The sequence below is a fragment of the Nelumbo lutea genome, chromosome 3 (genome assembly GCF_056320005.1).
Source record: "Nelumbo lutea isolate HS-2025 chromosome 3, American lotus-T2T, whole genome shotgun sequence".
Classification (NCBI taxonomy): Eukaryota; Viridiplantae; Streptophyta; class Magnoliopsida; order Proteales; family Nelumbonaceae; genus Nelumbo; species Nelumbo lutea.
This window is the reverse complement of record NC_142686.1, coordinates 6,492,760-6,505,503: the sequence shown is the minus strand read 5'-3', so window position 1 is coordinate 6,505,503 and position 12,744 is coordinate 6,492,760. Positions and strand designations below refer to the sequence as shown.

The 12,744-nt window shown below is 37.4% G+C and overlaps 1 protein-coding gene across 1 annotated transcript; it reads right to left on the bottom strand.

The window, feature by feature from the left end:
• Positions 1–552: 552 nt before the first annotated feature.
• LOC148862610 (very-long-chain 3-oxoacyl-CoA reductase 1-like) lies at positions 553–7,606 on the bottom strand. Its single transcript, XM_088981606.1, has 4 exons — positions 6,557–7,606; positions 6,055–6,124; positions 801–1,083; positions 553–702 (listed from the first exon to the last, which is right to left on the bottom strand). The coding sequence occupies exons 1-3, from the start codon at positions 7,192–7,194 to the stop codon at positions 832–834; spliced, it is 960 nt and encodes a 319-aa protein (XP_088837732.1). The 5' UTR covers positions 7,195–7,606; the 3' UTR covers positions 553–702; positions 801–831.
• Positions 7,607–12,744: the final 5,138 nt, after the last annotated feature.

Here is a 12,744-nt window from a genome sequence, read left to right as displayed (position 1 = left end):
TTTCCTTTGTTTCAAGTAAGGTTCAAAATATAGACACGTATCGACCCGTATCAGCCGATACGTATCGTTCTGGAACCCCTCCAATACACCCCTACAGTGAGTGTATCGGGGGTCTGACCAGTTCAAGGTGTGGAGGAGGCCTGAACCATCTCCCCTGAACCAGTTGCGAAAAAAAAAAAAAAAAGCACCAAAATCTGTATTGATTCATCCAATACACCCATACCAACGCATCGGGCATATCGATATTTTGAACCTTGGTTTCAACAATTTTTTGCTCATTGAAACTTTAAATTCAACCACCTCCTATCTAGCTTGTTCATTTCTATTTTTTCACAATCTCCACAGTTACATGAGGGACTAGGGAGTTAAAGAGATACGCTTCAATTTGAACGCGTGAGCTCCTCTTGGATAATATTAATTGATTGGTTGTGGATGTTTAACGTTCAAAATACGAGTTCAATTCATACCTGTAAAAAAGTTGTCTACAAAATGTAATGTTTGCTCACAAACGATTAAGAAGAAAATTAAAATAAATAAATTATTGAAATAGGCTGAACTGAAACGGTGGTTACTAATAAATAAAATAAATAAATAGTAATTTATAATAAACAACCTTTAGCCATAACTACTGGTTATAATGATCGAGGGCAAGGGCTACTGTATGTATGTCGCAGTAATACACCCATTAACAACTACAAATTTGATTTTGAAAATAAAATTCTTTAAACTAGGATAATGTAACAGATAAATTAAGTTTTGAGAAACTAGATTCACAGAATTATAAGCTAAAACTAGCTGATCTCCCCAAAACATTAATAAAATATTCACCATCTACTCCTTCCTTGATTCCTTTAGTTGTCCCTTCTTACGGATCCCAAGGCAGAAGTTAAGACGCCATGCATCAATGATTGATTCCGGTAATGAATATGCCAAGCCCCATAGAACAGAGTGTGGCCAGTAAGGTGTGCATCGTGGTTCGTAGCCTATCCAGCGCATGGCAGCCCGAGCATAGCCATCTGTTGATGGTACAAAGAAGGAAGATCTTCTGATTGATGCCATCTTTGTGGCCACATACAAGGGAATCTGTGTCAAAACCCAACAATAAATCAAACAGAAACCAAAGCAAATCAAAATGTCTTGAATCCCTTCTCCATTTGCTAACTTTCTAAATAATCAAGACTACTATGCATTTATAATCCAACAAATAATAGTTTCAACATTTCCTTGTTTAAGTGCCAAATATCACAGCAGCTGAGCACCCAAATTTAGAATGTGGGAGCTCCAGATTCAAAACAGTGGGATACGTGGTACCCAAAACCAATGTTTAAAAATGTGGAGGCGTGAAGCAAGGTTCCAGGACCTTGAGAACACTGATGAATGAAAACATAGGATTGGCTAAGATGTATCTAAAATTAAATGCGGAATGCAAAAAGAACTTCTATTTAATTATTACAGATATTAATTGTTTAAATTCCCGTTAATACCTTCGAGAAGATTTAGACCTTAAAATATAAAAAACTATAAATTAGATGACACCAGTGGTATTACATATATATTGAAGAGAACAACTGAAGTAATAGATGGAAGTCTGATGTCACTACACATGCAGCAGTTAGATTTTGAAGCAACCAAATGGACATTTCCCAGGACCAGTAGCTACCCACAGAACCTGCCAATGTTAGAGAAATTGTAACAGCCAATACTGGTGCGCATTTTCTTTACCTTTTCGTATGATATCAATCATGCTGTAATATTTTGTTGAATAATAATAATAATAATAATAATAATAGTAATAGTAATAGTAAATTAAATAGCATTAAAGTTCAATCATTATCACCATCAATGCCTTATCCCGAGTTTCCAACTATATGGGGTCAGCTACATGAATCCTATTTCACAAATCCATTCTATTCAATGCCATATCCATTATTAAATTATTAGTTCTTAAATAATTTCTTACTACTTCTACCCATGTTCTTTTTGGTCTATCCCAAGCCCTTCTAGCCTCTTCAATGTGAAACAAATCACTTCTTCTAACTAGCACATTTGGTGGTCTTCTATGCACGTGCCCAAATCATCTTAGTCTACTTTGTCATTTTATCACCTATTGGAGCTACTTGTAGGTTATAGAAAACTTCATTCTTAATCCTACCATTTCTAGTTTTCCCACTCGTTCATCTTAGCATTTGCATTTCTACCATGTTTATTTTCTGGACATATTGTCTCTTGACTACCCAACACTATTCCATACAACATAATTGGCCTTACAACTATTTTATAGAACTTTCCTTTTAATCTGTGGTATTTGCTTATCACATAAAAGTCCAAATGCACCCCCTCCATTTTGCCCATCCTACTCTAACTTTTTGGGTATCAACCTCTTCAATCTCTCCCTTCTTATGAATTATTAAACCAAGGTATCGGAAATGGTCACACTGAGTTATCTCTTGGTCTCCAATCCCAAGTGTATCTTGATTTACATTCCTATTATTACTAAATTTACATGTCATATACCATGCTTTAGTCCAAGATATTTTAAGAGAATTGTGGGAGATGTTCCCAATGCACGGTGGGATGTCTGTGAGGTCGGTGTGAGGCGCCATGTGTGAGGAGCAGATCCGGTCTCATTTTAAGACCTCTTCTTTCTAAGGCATTTGCCCATAAGCTTAATTTTGTACTTTTAGTTTCATCAAGTAAAACAATGTCATCCGCAAACAACATGCACCGTGGAACTTTCTCCTAAATATGTTTAGTCAATTCATTTATGATCAGTACAAATAGATGAGGGATAAGTGTTGAACCTTGGTGAAGACCTATACTAACTGTAAAATCTGAAGTCTCTCCCACTAGTGCTCTAACATTGATTGTTGCCCCCCCCCCCTACATATACTTAATTAGATCTGTACACCTATTTTGAATCTCTTTCTTTCCAAGACCAACCATATTATCTCTCTAGGAACTCTATCATATGACTTTTCTACATCAATGAACACCAAATTAAGATCTTTCTTCTCTCTGAACTTTTCTATCAATCGCCTCAAAAGAAATATAACTTCCATGGTTGATCTCCCTGGCATAAAGCCAAATTGGTTCTATAAGACACTTGTTTTCAAGTCATAATCTTTGTTCAAGTGTTCTCTCCCAAAGTTTCATATTGTGGTTCATAAGTTTAATCCCCTGATAGTTATTACAACCTTCTATATCACCTTTGTTCTTAAACATAGGCACCACACTATTGTTTCTCCAATCATCAAGCATCTTCTTTTTCTTTCACTATATTAAATAGCTTGGTTAGCCATAATAACCCTACCTCTCTCATACCTTTCCATACTTGTACAGGAATTCCATTAGGTCCTAATGCCTTACAATTCTTCATCTTATTTGGTGCCTACTTTACTTTAGTAAATCTAACTCTACAAAGGTACATATTATCTTTAACACTACTAGTATTGCTAGATCCATTAACAACCTCTCCCTATTGTTCATTTAATAATTTTTCAAAATAGTTTGTCCATCTTTGTTTGATTTTCTCATCTTTTACCAAGACTCTTTGATCTTCATCATTAATGCACCTAATATGTCTTAAATCTCTCCCTTTCTTTTCTCTCAGTTTTGCTAGTAAAAAAAAAGCATGATTAGCTATGAATTAAAAATGGGGTAGAATCATTTTTTTCCTTTTCCATATATATTTAATTTTTAATATATTTGTTTTCATATTCATATTTTGACAAGTTCTAAAAACAGAAATAATCTTTTTCACTTCTCTATGATTTATATGACTATGTAAATTGTTTGGTTATGCTCTATTGAAAGGCTAACACAAATCTTATTCAAAATTCAAAGGGGAGGGATCAAGTATGAAGTAGGTAATGGGGCTAGGATGAGATTTTGGATGGATCCTTTGTGTAATAAGCAACCACTAAGGCTGCATTTGGTTCATGGGATGGGAAGTGGAGTCACACCATTTTGGTATGAAAAAGTGGGAAAGGAGGGGGAAACTTGTTTAAGAGCACCTTCTCTGTTGTACTTTTAGGAGTTAATATTAGACATGTCACCATAAATTGTTAGTTATCCAATAAACAATTAATAAAATAATTAATTTTATTATTTTATTAATATTAAATACTAACTAATTTAAAAAAAGTTAATAATTAATATATTTTATTAATTTTAATAAAATATTAAAATTATTAATTAATTTATAATTGTTACTAGGGCTGATGCTCCAACTATTTTCCCTTTTGCACCAAACAATGGAATGTGAAAATTTTCCACCCATATCCCCTTTCTCTCTCTTTTTTTTTTTTTTTATGAATGCCATATCCCCTTTCTCATTGCATCACATCCCACCAAAATCTTCCCTCAAACCAAATAAAGACTAAAGGAGATATGGTCTAATTTATTTGAGGTAGTCTAGAACAAGGAGGCCCCCATTGCAGATGTTTTTATCCTTTACAGGGAACCAGGGTCATGGAACCCCACATTCAGAGGAAGTTTCAAAAACTAGGTAGTCTCCTGACCATTGAAGGAAATTCTGTAATACTATCAAATTTTAACTGGTTAGGAGAAAAGAAGGGTGGCCCTTGGAGCTTAGGTCACTACTTGTCTAAGCCTAGAGATATTCTGGATGTCATGAATGTAAATCTGTATTGGATTCCAAGTTAATTAAACTCGTTAGCAGATGGTCCAACTAAGTCTGGCGCTCATTTGGATGTTCTGTATACTGATAGATGTTTGCCTATGTAGACATGTTTGGCTTTTTTGCTGTAATGCTTCCTGAGGTACATTGTGTTATGTACTATTTCTTCATATTAATGAATAACAGTTGCTTTCTCTCAAAAAAAGGGGTCTATTGTGGATTTTTTGCAGAAGATATATGCTGTTACACCAGATAGGACTTGGGAGTAAAGCAGACAGGAGTGTTTGGGTGTGGATAAAGCTGGCAAATTCACAGCCAAATCTTTTTATAACAAGATGGCTCATACCGGAGGAGGTGCATTCCCTAGCTCAAGAGTTTGGCATACCATGGCACCCCTAAAGGTTGTCTTTTTAATGTGGACACTGGACAGCAGTCCTAAAAGACTTACAGTGGATAATCTGGTGAAGAGGGGTAAGCTGTTGAACAATGTCACATGCATCATGTGCAATGAGTGCATCGAAACAGTGGATCATTTATTCCGCATTGTAACCCGGGTAGGAGGTTGTTGACCAGGATATTGGGTAGGATGCAAGTTTGTTTTCCAGAAACAAATGGAAGCTTTCTTATGGAGATAGCAGCTGAAAGGTCTTCGTATAAATGGGAAGGTTGTTTGGGGGGCTACACCCCTTGCACTGATTTGGACCACATGGACAGAAGGGAATGCTTGAATATTCGACAACAAAATCAATGTGAAAGACTCAATTGCAAAAGTTCCTCAGGGAAGGTTATACTCATCGGTGGTGGTGCACAGTGACTAGGAGTGTTCCTTGTAGTGATTTTATGAGATTGGTACACTTTATAAGTAACATACAACAGTAAGATGTACAGAAAGATTATATAGCCAAACAAAATGATTATGTTTTTCAGAACACTGTTTGGAATATAAAACCCCATATAAAAGAGCATTCTATCCGCATGAGTATAGGGAACTTACAATCCAAAATTATAAATAGTGCACCAATCTTAATTAGATATTGGGAATCCTTACTTGTTCCTCTTATTCCCTTACATGCCTAGTCATTATTCACTTACCCACCAAAAAAAAAAAAGATGCAAACGCCAAAAGAAGAAAAATAACAAAGCAACTTATTTCTTATATGCAAGTAAATAATCTATGGACAAGTTGATGGAAGAAAAAAAAAGAAATAATGATACCAAAATAATCTCTGATTGAAGTTTATTTTGATTAAAATATAGAATGCAAATTCTTCATTTATACAAGCAAGTTTCAAGTATTTTAGCTTCAACAGATAAAATATTTGCACAGTTATTCTTGACCTTAAATTTAAAATTATTAGTTCAAATATTCAGCTAATATCTATTTGAGGAAATAATATCAAATTCAAACTGAATACCTGGCACTGGACATCGATCCCGCTCTTCTTGTACTCAACATAGAGGCATCTGGAGAATTGATCGATGTACCTGAAATTACCCGAGTATACCTTCGTTAACTAAAAAGGGAAGAACCACCGGGCCGGGGGGCGGGGGAGCTCAAGCCAATGCAACGACCCTAAACGTATGATGAACAAGTTGAAACCAGAGACATATTTTCCCAAAGAGAAAAAGAAATTCCGGTTTCGCCTATGGCAAACTATGAATGATAAAATTAAAAAAGAAGGAAAAGTATTAAATCCTTATAAACAGAAGCGATCTAAAAGAAGCAGGAAAATGGCATGAATGCTCCACTCGAGAATTTAATCGAACAGTTTTGAGGTTTCTAAGCACAATTCAGAGCCATATGGCAACCACGGATCGGATCGCCTCATTGACTGAAATCCTTTGACTTTCCATTCGAAGTGAATAACAGATCAAGCTAGAGCTCACAGAAGGTACTGAGAAAAGAATAATACTTACGCTTTAGTAGCAGCATAAACAGCATAAAGAGGATCTGAAGGTATGACAATGGCGGCACCAGAACCGATATTGACAATCGCGCCTTTCTTCCTCTTAAGCATCCCCGGAAGAACAGCCTGCGTGACTTTCGTGGTTCCTTCAATATTGATTTGAATCAGATTTTTCAAGAGATGTTCATCGACTTCATGGAAAAACCTTGCGTATGGGTATGAGATGCCGACATTATTAATCAAAATCCCAACATTTAATCCTTCAATGGACTCCTGAATCCGTTTAATCCCGTCGGAAAGATCACCGGCAAAATCGACAACAACATTCTTGATCTGGGTCTTGCCAAATTTCGCCTGAATTGCATCGGAAACCTCCTTGAGCTTATCAGGATTCCGACCAACCAAGACCAAGTTGAGCCCCTTACGAGCCAACTGAAAGGCGAAGCTTTTTCCGATGCCGTCAGTTGGTCCTGTAACGAGAGCCCAGGAGCCGTATTTCTTTAGATTCTTAGCAGGCCTGAGAAAAGTAACGTAAACCCATTTGAGAAGAGCAAAAGCGATTTTGAAAAAAGAAAGGGAACCGAAAACCAAGAGCAGAACAACCCAAGAGGATTGAGCTTTGAGCTGCTCGATGAAACAGACAGCCATCTTGTATCTGTGGAGATACAAGACTCCTCTAGATATAAGGGAAGTGGGAGTGGGTGTTGCGGAATGGGGAGAGACCTTTAAATGACAAAACCGTTGGGGAAGAATGTTATTGAATGTGGGTCGTTCGGGTTAGCTAAGATTGGCAAACCACCACCACAAGCCTTGGATCATTTGACTTTGGTAATGGAAGAAGAAGCGATGAGCCACAGAGGAACGAGGAGATCAAATCAAGCACTCATGCTTTGGAACGAACGGGGTGGTAGCCTGGTAGGAAGTACTGTAGTAGTAAGAACCAGGGAGAGACGGGTAAGCAAGCATTAAATTCAAGATTACGCAAGCAAAACGAAAAACAATGGAGTTGTTATTAATGGGGTAGTCGAATTAGATGAGCTCAACAAGTGCACTGCAGCCATCCATTGTCCTCACAAGTCACAACTGTCATCTAAAAGACCCCAGGTGCTTTGGTAAATTTTACGGGTATCTATTTTGTACCAAAAAGGCTTGGTAATAAAAGTTTCCATCTCTTTTTCCAAAAGATTCATATTCTAGGACTTTACACAAAAAAATAAAAAAGGTTTGTTGAATTAATAAAATCAAATATGTTTACAAATATTGTACTATCCATATCTAATCGGTGGATGGTCAATTCTTCCGAAGTCCATAAGAGAACTTTTATATAAAAGATTGTAATTAAAAGGGGATTTTTCCTCTTTTATGTCATTTATTAAGGGAGCATTATTGGGATTTTGTCATATGCTTAACGTGATTCTCCAAAGACAGTTTTTTTCTCTTAATGATTATCACGTGGCACGTATAGGCTATGTCCCCTTATGGGTTTCCCAATAATCACGTGTTAAAGGACAAGATCTAATTATTGATGTTATCGCAAGTCTCAGGAAATGCCCATTGTTCACCGTGTCTCAAGAGGTGTTTTGTGCTCATCGTAAGTCTTGGATGGCCTTCCGTACTTATCACAAATCCCAGGTAGCTTTTAAGCTCATCGTAATTTTTTGCAGTTGATATTAAGCTCATCGCAAATCTACAGTGGTTATCAAGCCTATCGCAAGTTCTGGGAGATTCCCACGTGTTGTTAGATTTGAGCCCGTCGCCTTATTTTGATATCTACAAGGTAATTGGGGTGATAAAGACTTGTTGATAAGAGTATTCTTGTCGATAAGCATAAGTTAACTTTTCTTCTTAGTGAGCTTTGAGCTATGATGGATGAATCCGATGATTCTACGATTTTTCACTCTTAGTGCTTAATGAATTGATTTTTTAGATTGAACTGCCAGCCCCCTACTTCTTGACAAAAATCATTTTGTCAAAAAGCATGAAAAAAATTAGATCGAATTGTTAGTCCCTTGTTTCTTGATGGAAGGTATTCTGTAAAGAAACATTCGAGAGAGGAAAAGATCGAGTCAAGTCTGTAGCCCCCTATTTGAATTCTTCTAGGGTTGGGTTAAGCATGTTTTGTCGAAGGGTGTATATGTGTATATAGGACCTCCAGCACATTGATACGTGTTAAATATTGTTGAACTGTCCAAATGATTGCACAACGTTGTTAATAAACGTATGTCATGATTGATGTGTCATTGATAGAGTTGCTGGTGGGTTTCTAAAAATAAGAAAGGTCCGAAGATAGTTTTAAAGTATTAGGACTCTACATTTTGGTATGTGAAGTATCGAGTAGGGGGGAAATATGGCACAATGGTGATAGGAAGCCCCCCCACCCCATTTAGTGTGTAAAATTTTGAAACATACTAATGCTCTTGCAATGTGAATTGAGCATTTGTTGTGATTGTTTTGTTGCAACATACTAATATTCTTGTAATGATAATATCATTGACCATTTATTTGAACTATATATGGGATATATAGTCACGCAGTTTGGTTAATGTGTTGAAAGATTAATGGTCAATTGAAAATAGTGCTTTCCTTGCTAGTTTTTGCATGAGATGGACAGTGTCGAAGCTCACTAGTGCCAAGTTCTTGAGCAATTGTTTGATTATAGCAAACAATTTTGAAACATACTAGTGCCAAGTTCTTGAGCAATTTTTATGTCTATTTGTGATATAGGGAAGATAAGGTAAATCCCTAGTGCCTGAGACTAGTTAGCCAGAGCTTCATAAGTAATGTGCAATATTTTGGGTTACCAAGGCTTTGTGAGATTGCAGCTGGGGTTGACAGGGCCTTTATGGGGTTGTCAAGGTATGTGAGATCGTGTCTGGGGTTGCTAGGGTATGTAAGGTGGCGCCTGGGGTTGCTAGGGTATGTAAGGTGGCGCCTGGAGTTGCTATGGTATGTAAGATGGCGTATGGGGTTGCCACGGTATATAAGACCGCACCTAGGTTTTTAGGGTATGTGAGATCATGTCTAGGATTGCTAGGGCCTTCCTAGGGTTGCTAAGGTATGTAAAATCGTGCTTGGGTTTGCCAGGGTATGTAATATCGCGCCTGGGATTGTCAGGGTATGTAACATTGCGCATGTGGTGGCTAGGGCCTTCTTGGGGTTGCTAGGGTATGTAAGCTCGTGTCTAGGATTGCTAAGGTATGTAAGTTCGTATTTAGGATTGCTAGGGCCTTTATGGGGTTTTTAGGGTATGTAAGACCACACCTGGGATTGTTAGGGCCTTCTTGGGGTTACTAGGGTATGCAACAAGCTCCTGTGGTTGCCAATGCTTATTACAACCGGGGTGTTAGTCCGGAGGCTATGCCGAGTCTAGTAGAACAAGCCTGCAAGAAACATGTTAAAGAGTTTCAAGATATAAGACGAATGCATAAATATTTATTTAAAACTAGTTTTGAAAATGCTAAATGAATTTTGGATCATGCGAAGTAAATGAGATCGATTCTTAAAACATGTTTTTTAAAAAAAGACAGTATGGCATAATTCGACAACCGGGTGGGTGAGGATATATTAGGGGTTGGTGCAAAGATAAGTTTTGAAAATAATTGTTTGACTAGAAAATAATTTTCATGCATGAACACTAGCTCGCCTTGTTAGGGCCAAAACACCTAACTTCTTGTTTAGACAATGAGTTTTCACAAAAGAGGGCGAAAGTCCTATGGCTTCTAATAATTATTGCTGTCAATTTTGCTTTTAGATTTGATCGCTTACCACTACGTGTAATTTTGCTCATTTTCATTCCTTTTGTTGATACCAAGATTATTTCTCTCTTTTAAATATCAAAACCATTATTTAGACTCTTAATTATTGATTATTTTCTTAGTACCTAGTTACTAGAAGACGTTACCTTGACTATATGTATTATCTTCTAATTCCTCTCCTTGTAACTGAGAAGGCACCAATGCCGAACAAGGTTTAAAAAAGAAGGGTTTTTAGCCAATAAGGGCTACTTGTTGCCCCTAATATCAATAAAAATAACATTTTTCATATAATAACTAGAATGAAATAGTTTTTTTGAAAAAATATCAAATAAGGGCATTGGTAATGTTACTCATCTTCCTCCTCTATATTCATGCGAACCGAATTTTTACCAAAAATTCAAAGAGTTTTGACAAACGGACTTGTGAGAAACTCGTGACCAAGCTGTAAAAGATAACGAGAGAAGAGCCCCTTTTTCTATCTTACTATTCACGTAACGCAAAGGTTGTATTGCAACGAGCTGCCAAAAATACAATGCCAGAAAAAAGATTCTTTTCTACAACTCGTTGTCTTTTGTATTTAAAGGTGTAAATCAGGATTGGGCCATGGGCGGCCTAGCCCAACTTTGGAATGACTCGGCCCGGCATGGCACGATGGCATGTGAGCTGTGCTAGGCTCGACACGATGGTTTGTGTCATGCTGGGCCTGGGGTTTGAAGTCCACGAGCCGGCACAGCCCAACCCGCAGCACGACATGCAGCACGATCTGTCATAGGCCAGTACGACACAGCCTGCAGGCCCCAACAGCTAGTTTCAATTTTTTTGGGGGGTTTTTTACATAAATACCCCTAACCGCTATAAATAGCTATATAGGGGGTATTTATGTATTTTGGTTATGGAGGGAGAAAAAATGACACAAATGCCCCCAACAACTATATAAAAAACTAGTTTATGGGGGCATTTTTGGTAAAGTTTTAAATAACTTTACAATAACCAAAATACCCTTCCCAACAATTAAAAAAAACTAGTTTTTTTAGTATTTTGGGCAGTTGAATTATTTTCAATTCCTATAAATAGCTCTATCCTCCACCATTCTCATCACACCAATTCAACATTTCTCTTAATCTCTTTTCTCTCTCTCATACATTCTCTGCAATCTAAGTGAACTCTGATTGGTTGATTGTTTGATTCTCCAATTCTCAACTTTATTGAAGTTTCAACAAGAAGAATGCTTGTTTAACTAGCTCAAGTATCTCAAGTTAGCAATTTGGGAGACTTGGACTCTTGGAGTTGAAAGATTTTAACTATTGAAATCAAGTTGGAATTTTGAACTGACAATCTGAGTAAGTCCAATTAAATTAATTTTTTATTTTTTAGAATTAAAAAAAATGATCCTCTTAAAACCAATTCCCCAACATGTTCATTGTCAGCGATATTCAATCGCATCATAGTAGTGTTAGCACCGATATGGATGCTATTGATATTGATGGAACTTTCACCCCTAGTACTGATACTAGGGGAAAGAAAAAGAGGGCCTCTAAGTTGAGTAGCCCAGTTTGAAAAATATTTAAAGTAGAGGATATTGAGGGGAAGAGAAAAAGAATAATTTGACAAAAATGTAGAAAATATTTTAGCTATTGTAGTAAGGTTAGTAGTAGTTATTTGAGCAGACATTTGCTCACACATGAAAAAGAAGAAGAAAAAGTGAGAGAAACAACACAAACACAAATTGGAAGGGGGGTTTTAATACATTTAAATATTCTCAAAAAAAAGTGAGACAAGACTCAACCCAAAGGTATTGTTCATTTTCTCCTTCCTTGCAACGCCACAACAAAGGCTGTGGAGCAAGCCTCTTCTCTCTCTCGCTCTCTCTCTCCAAGTCCGGCCCTAATAAAAAGCCCGAAGCCCGACCTAACAGAAGAAAGAACTCACCATCAGTGCTGAGTTTGCACCTATGAGAGAGAAAGAGAGAAGATTCACCGCCACCTCGGCCAGTGCCTATGTTCGCTGCCTTGCCGGTGTTTGAGATTTGAAAGAGAAGAAGTGAGAAGAGGAACGAGAGAGAGAGAGAGAGAGAGAGAGAGAGAGAGAGAGAGAGAGATGATGCACCGCTGGTCTACCAGAGTTGTTGCGCTGGTGAATGTTCACCGGTTTTGCGGCTGCTTGAGAGTGTGAAGAGGATATGAAAAGAAGAGAGGTTCGGCACTGGGCAGTTCGGCTAACAAAAAATGTGGAAAGAGATGAATGAGAAGGGTTAAGATATTAGGGCTTTTGAGTTTAGTCTATAGGTTGGGCCGGGCTATTTTGGCAAATCTTAAACCCGGCTCGAGATTATTGCAGGCCAAGCTTTTTGGCCCGAGATCAAGCCCGCGGTGTCATTTGCATGTTGAAGCCTGTCCGGGGCATTGAACAGATCTACCCGTATCCGAGTTTTTCTTCAATCGAT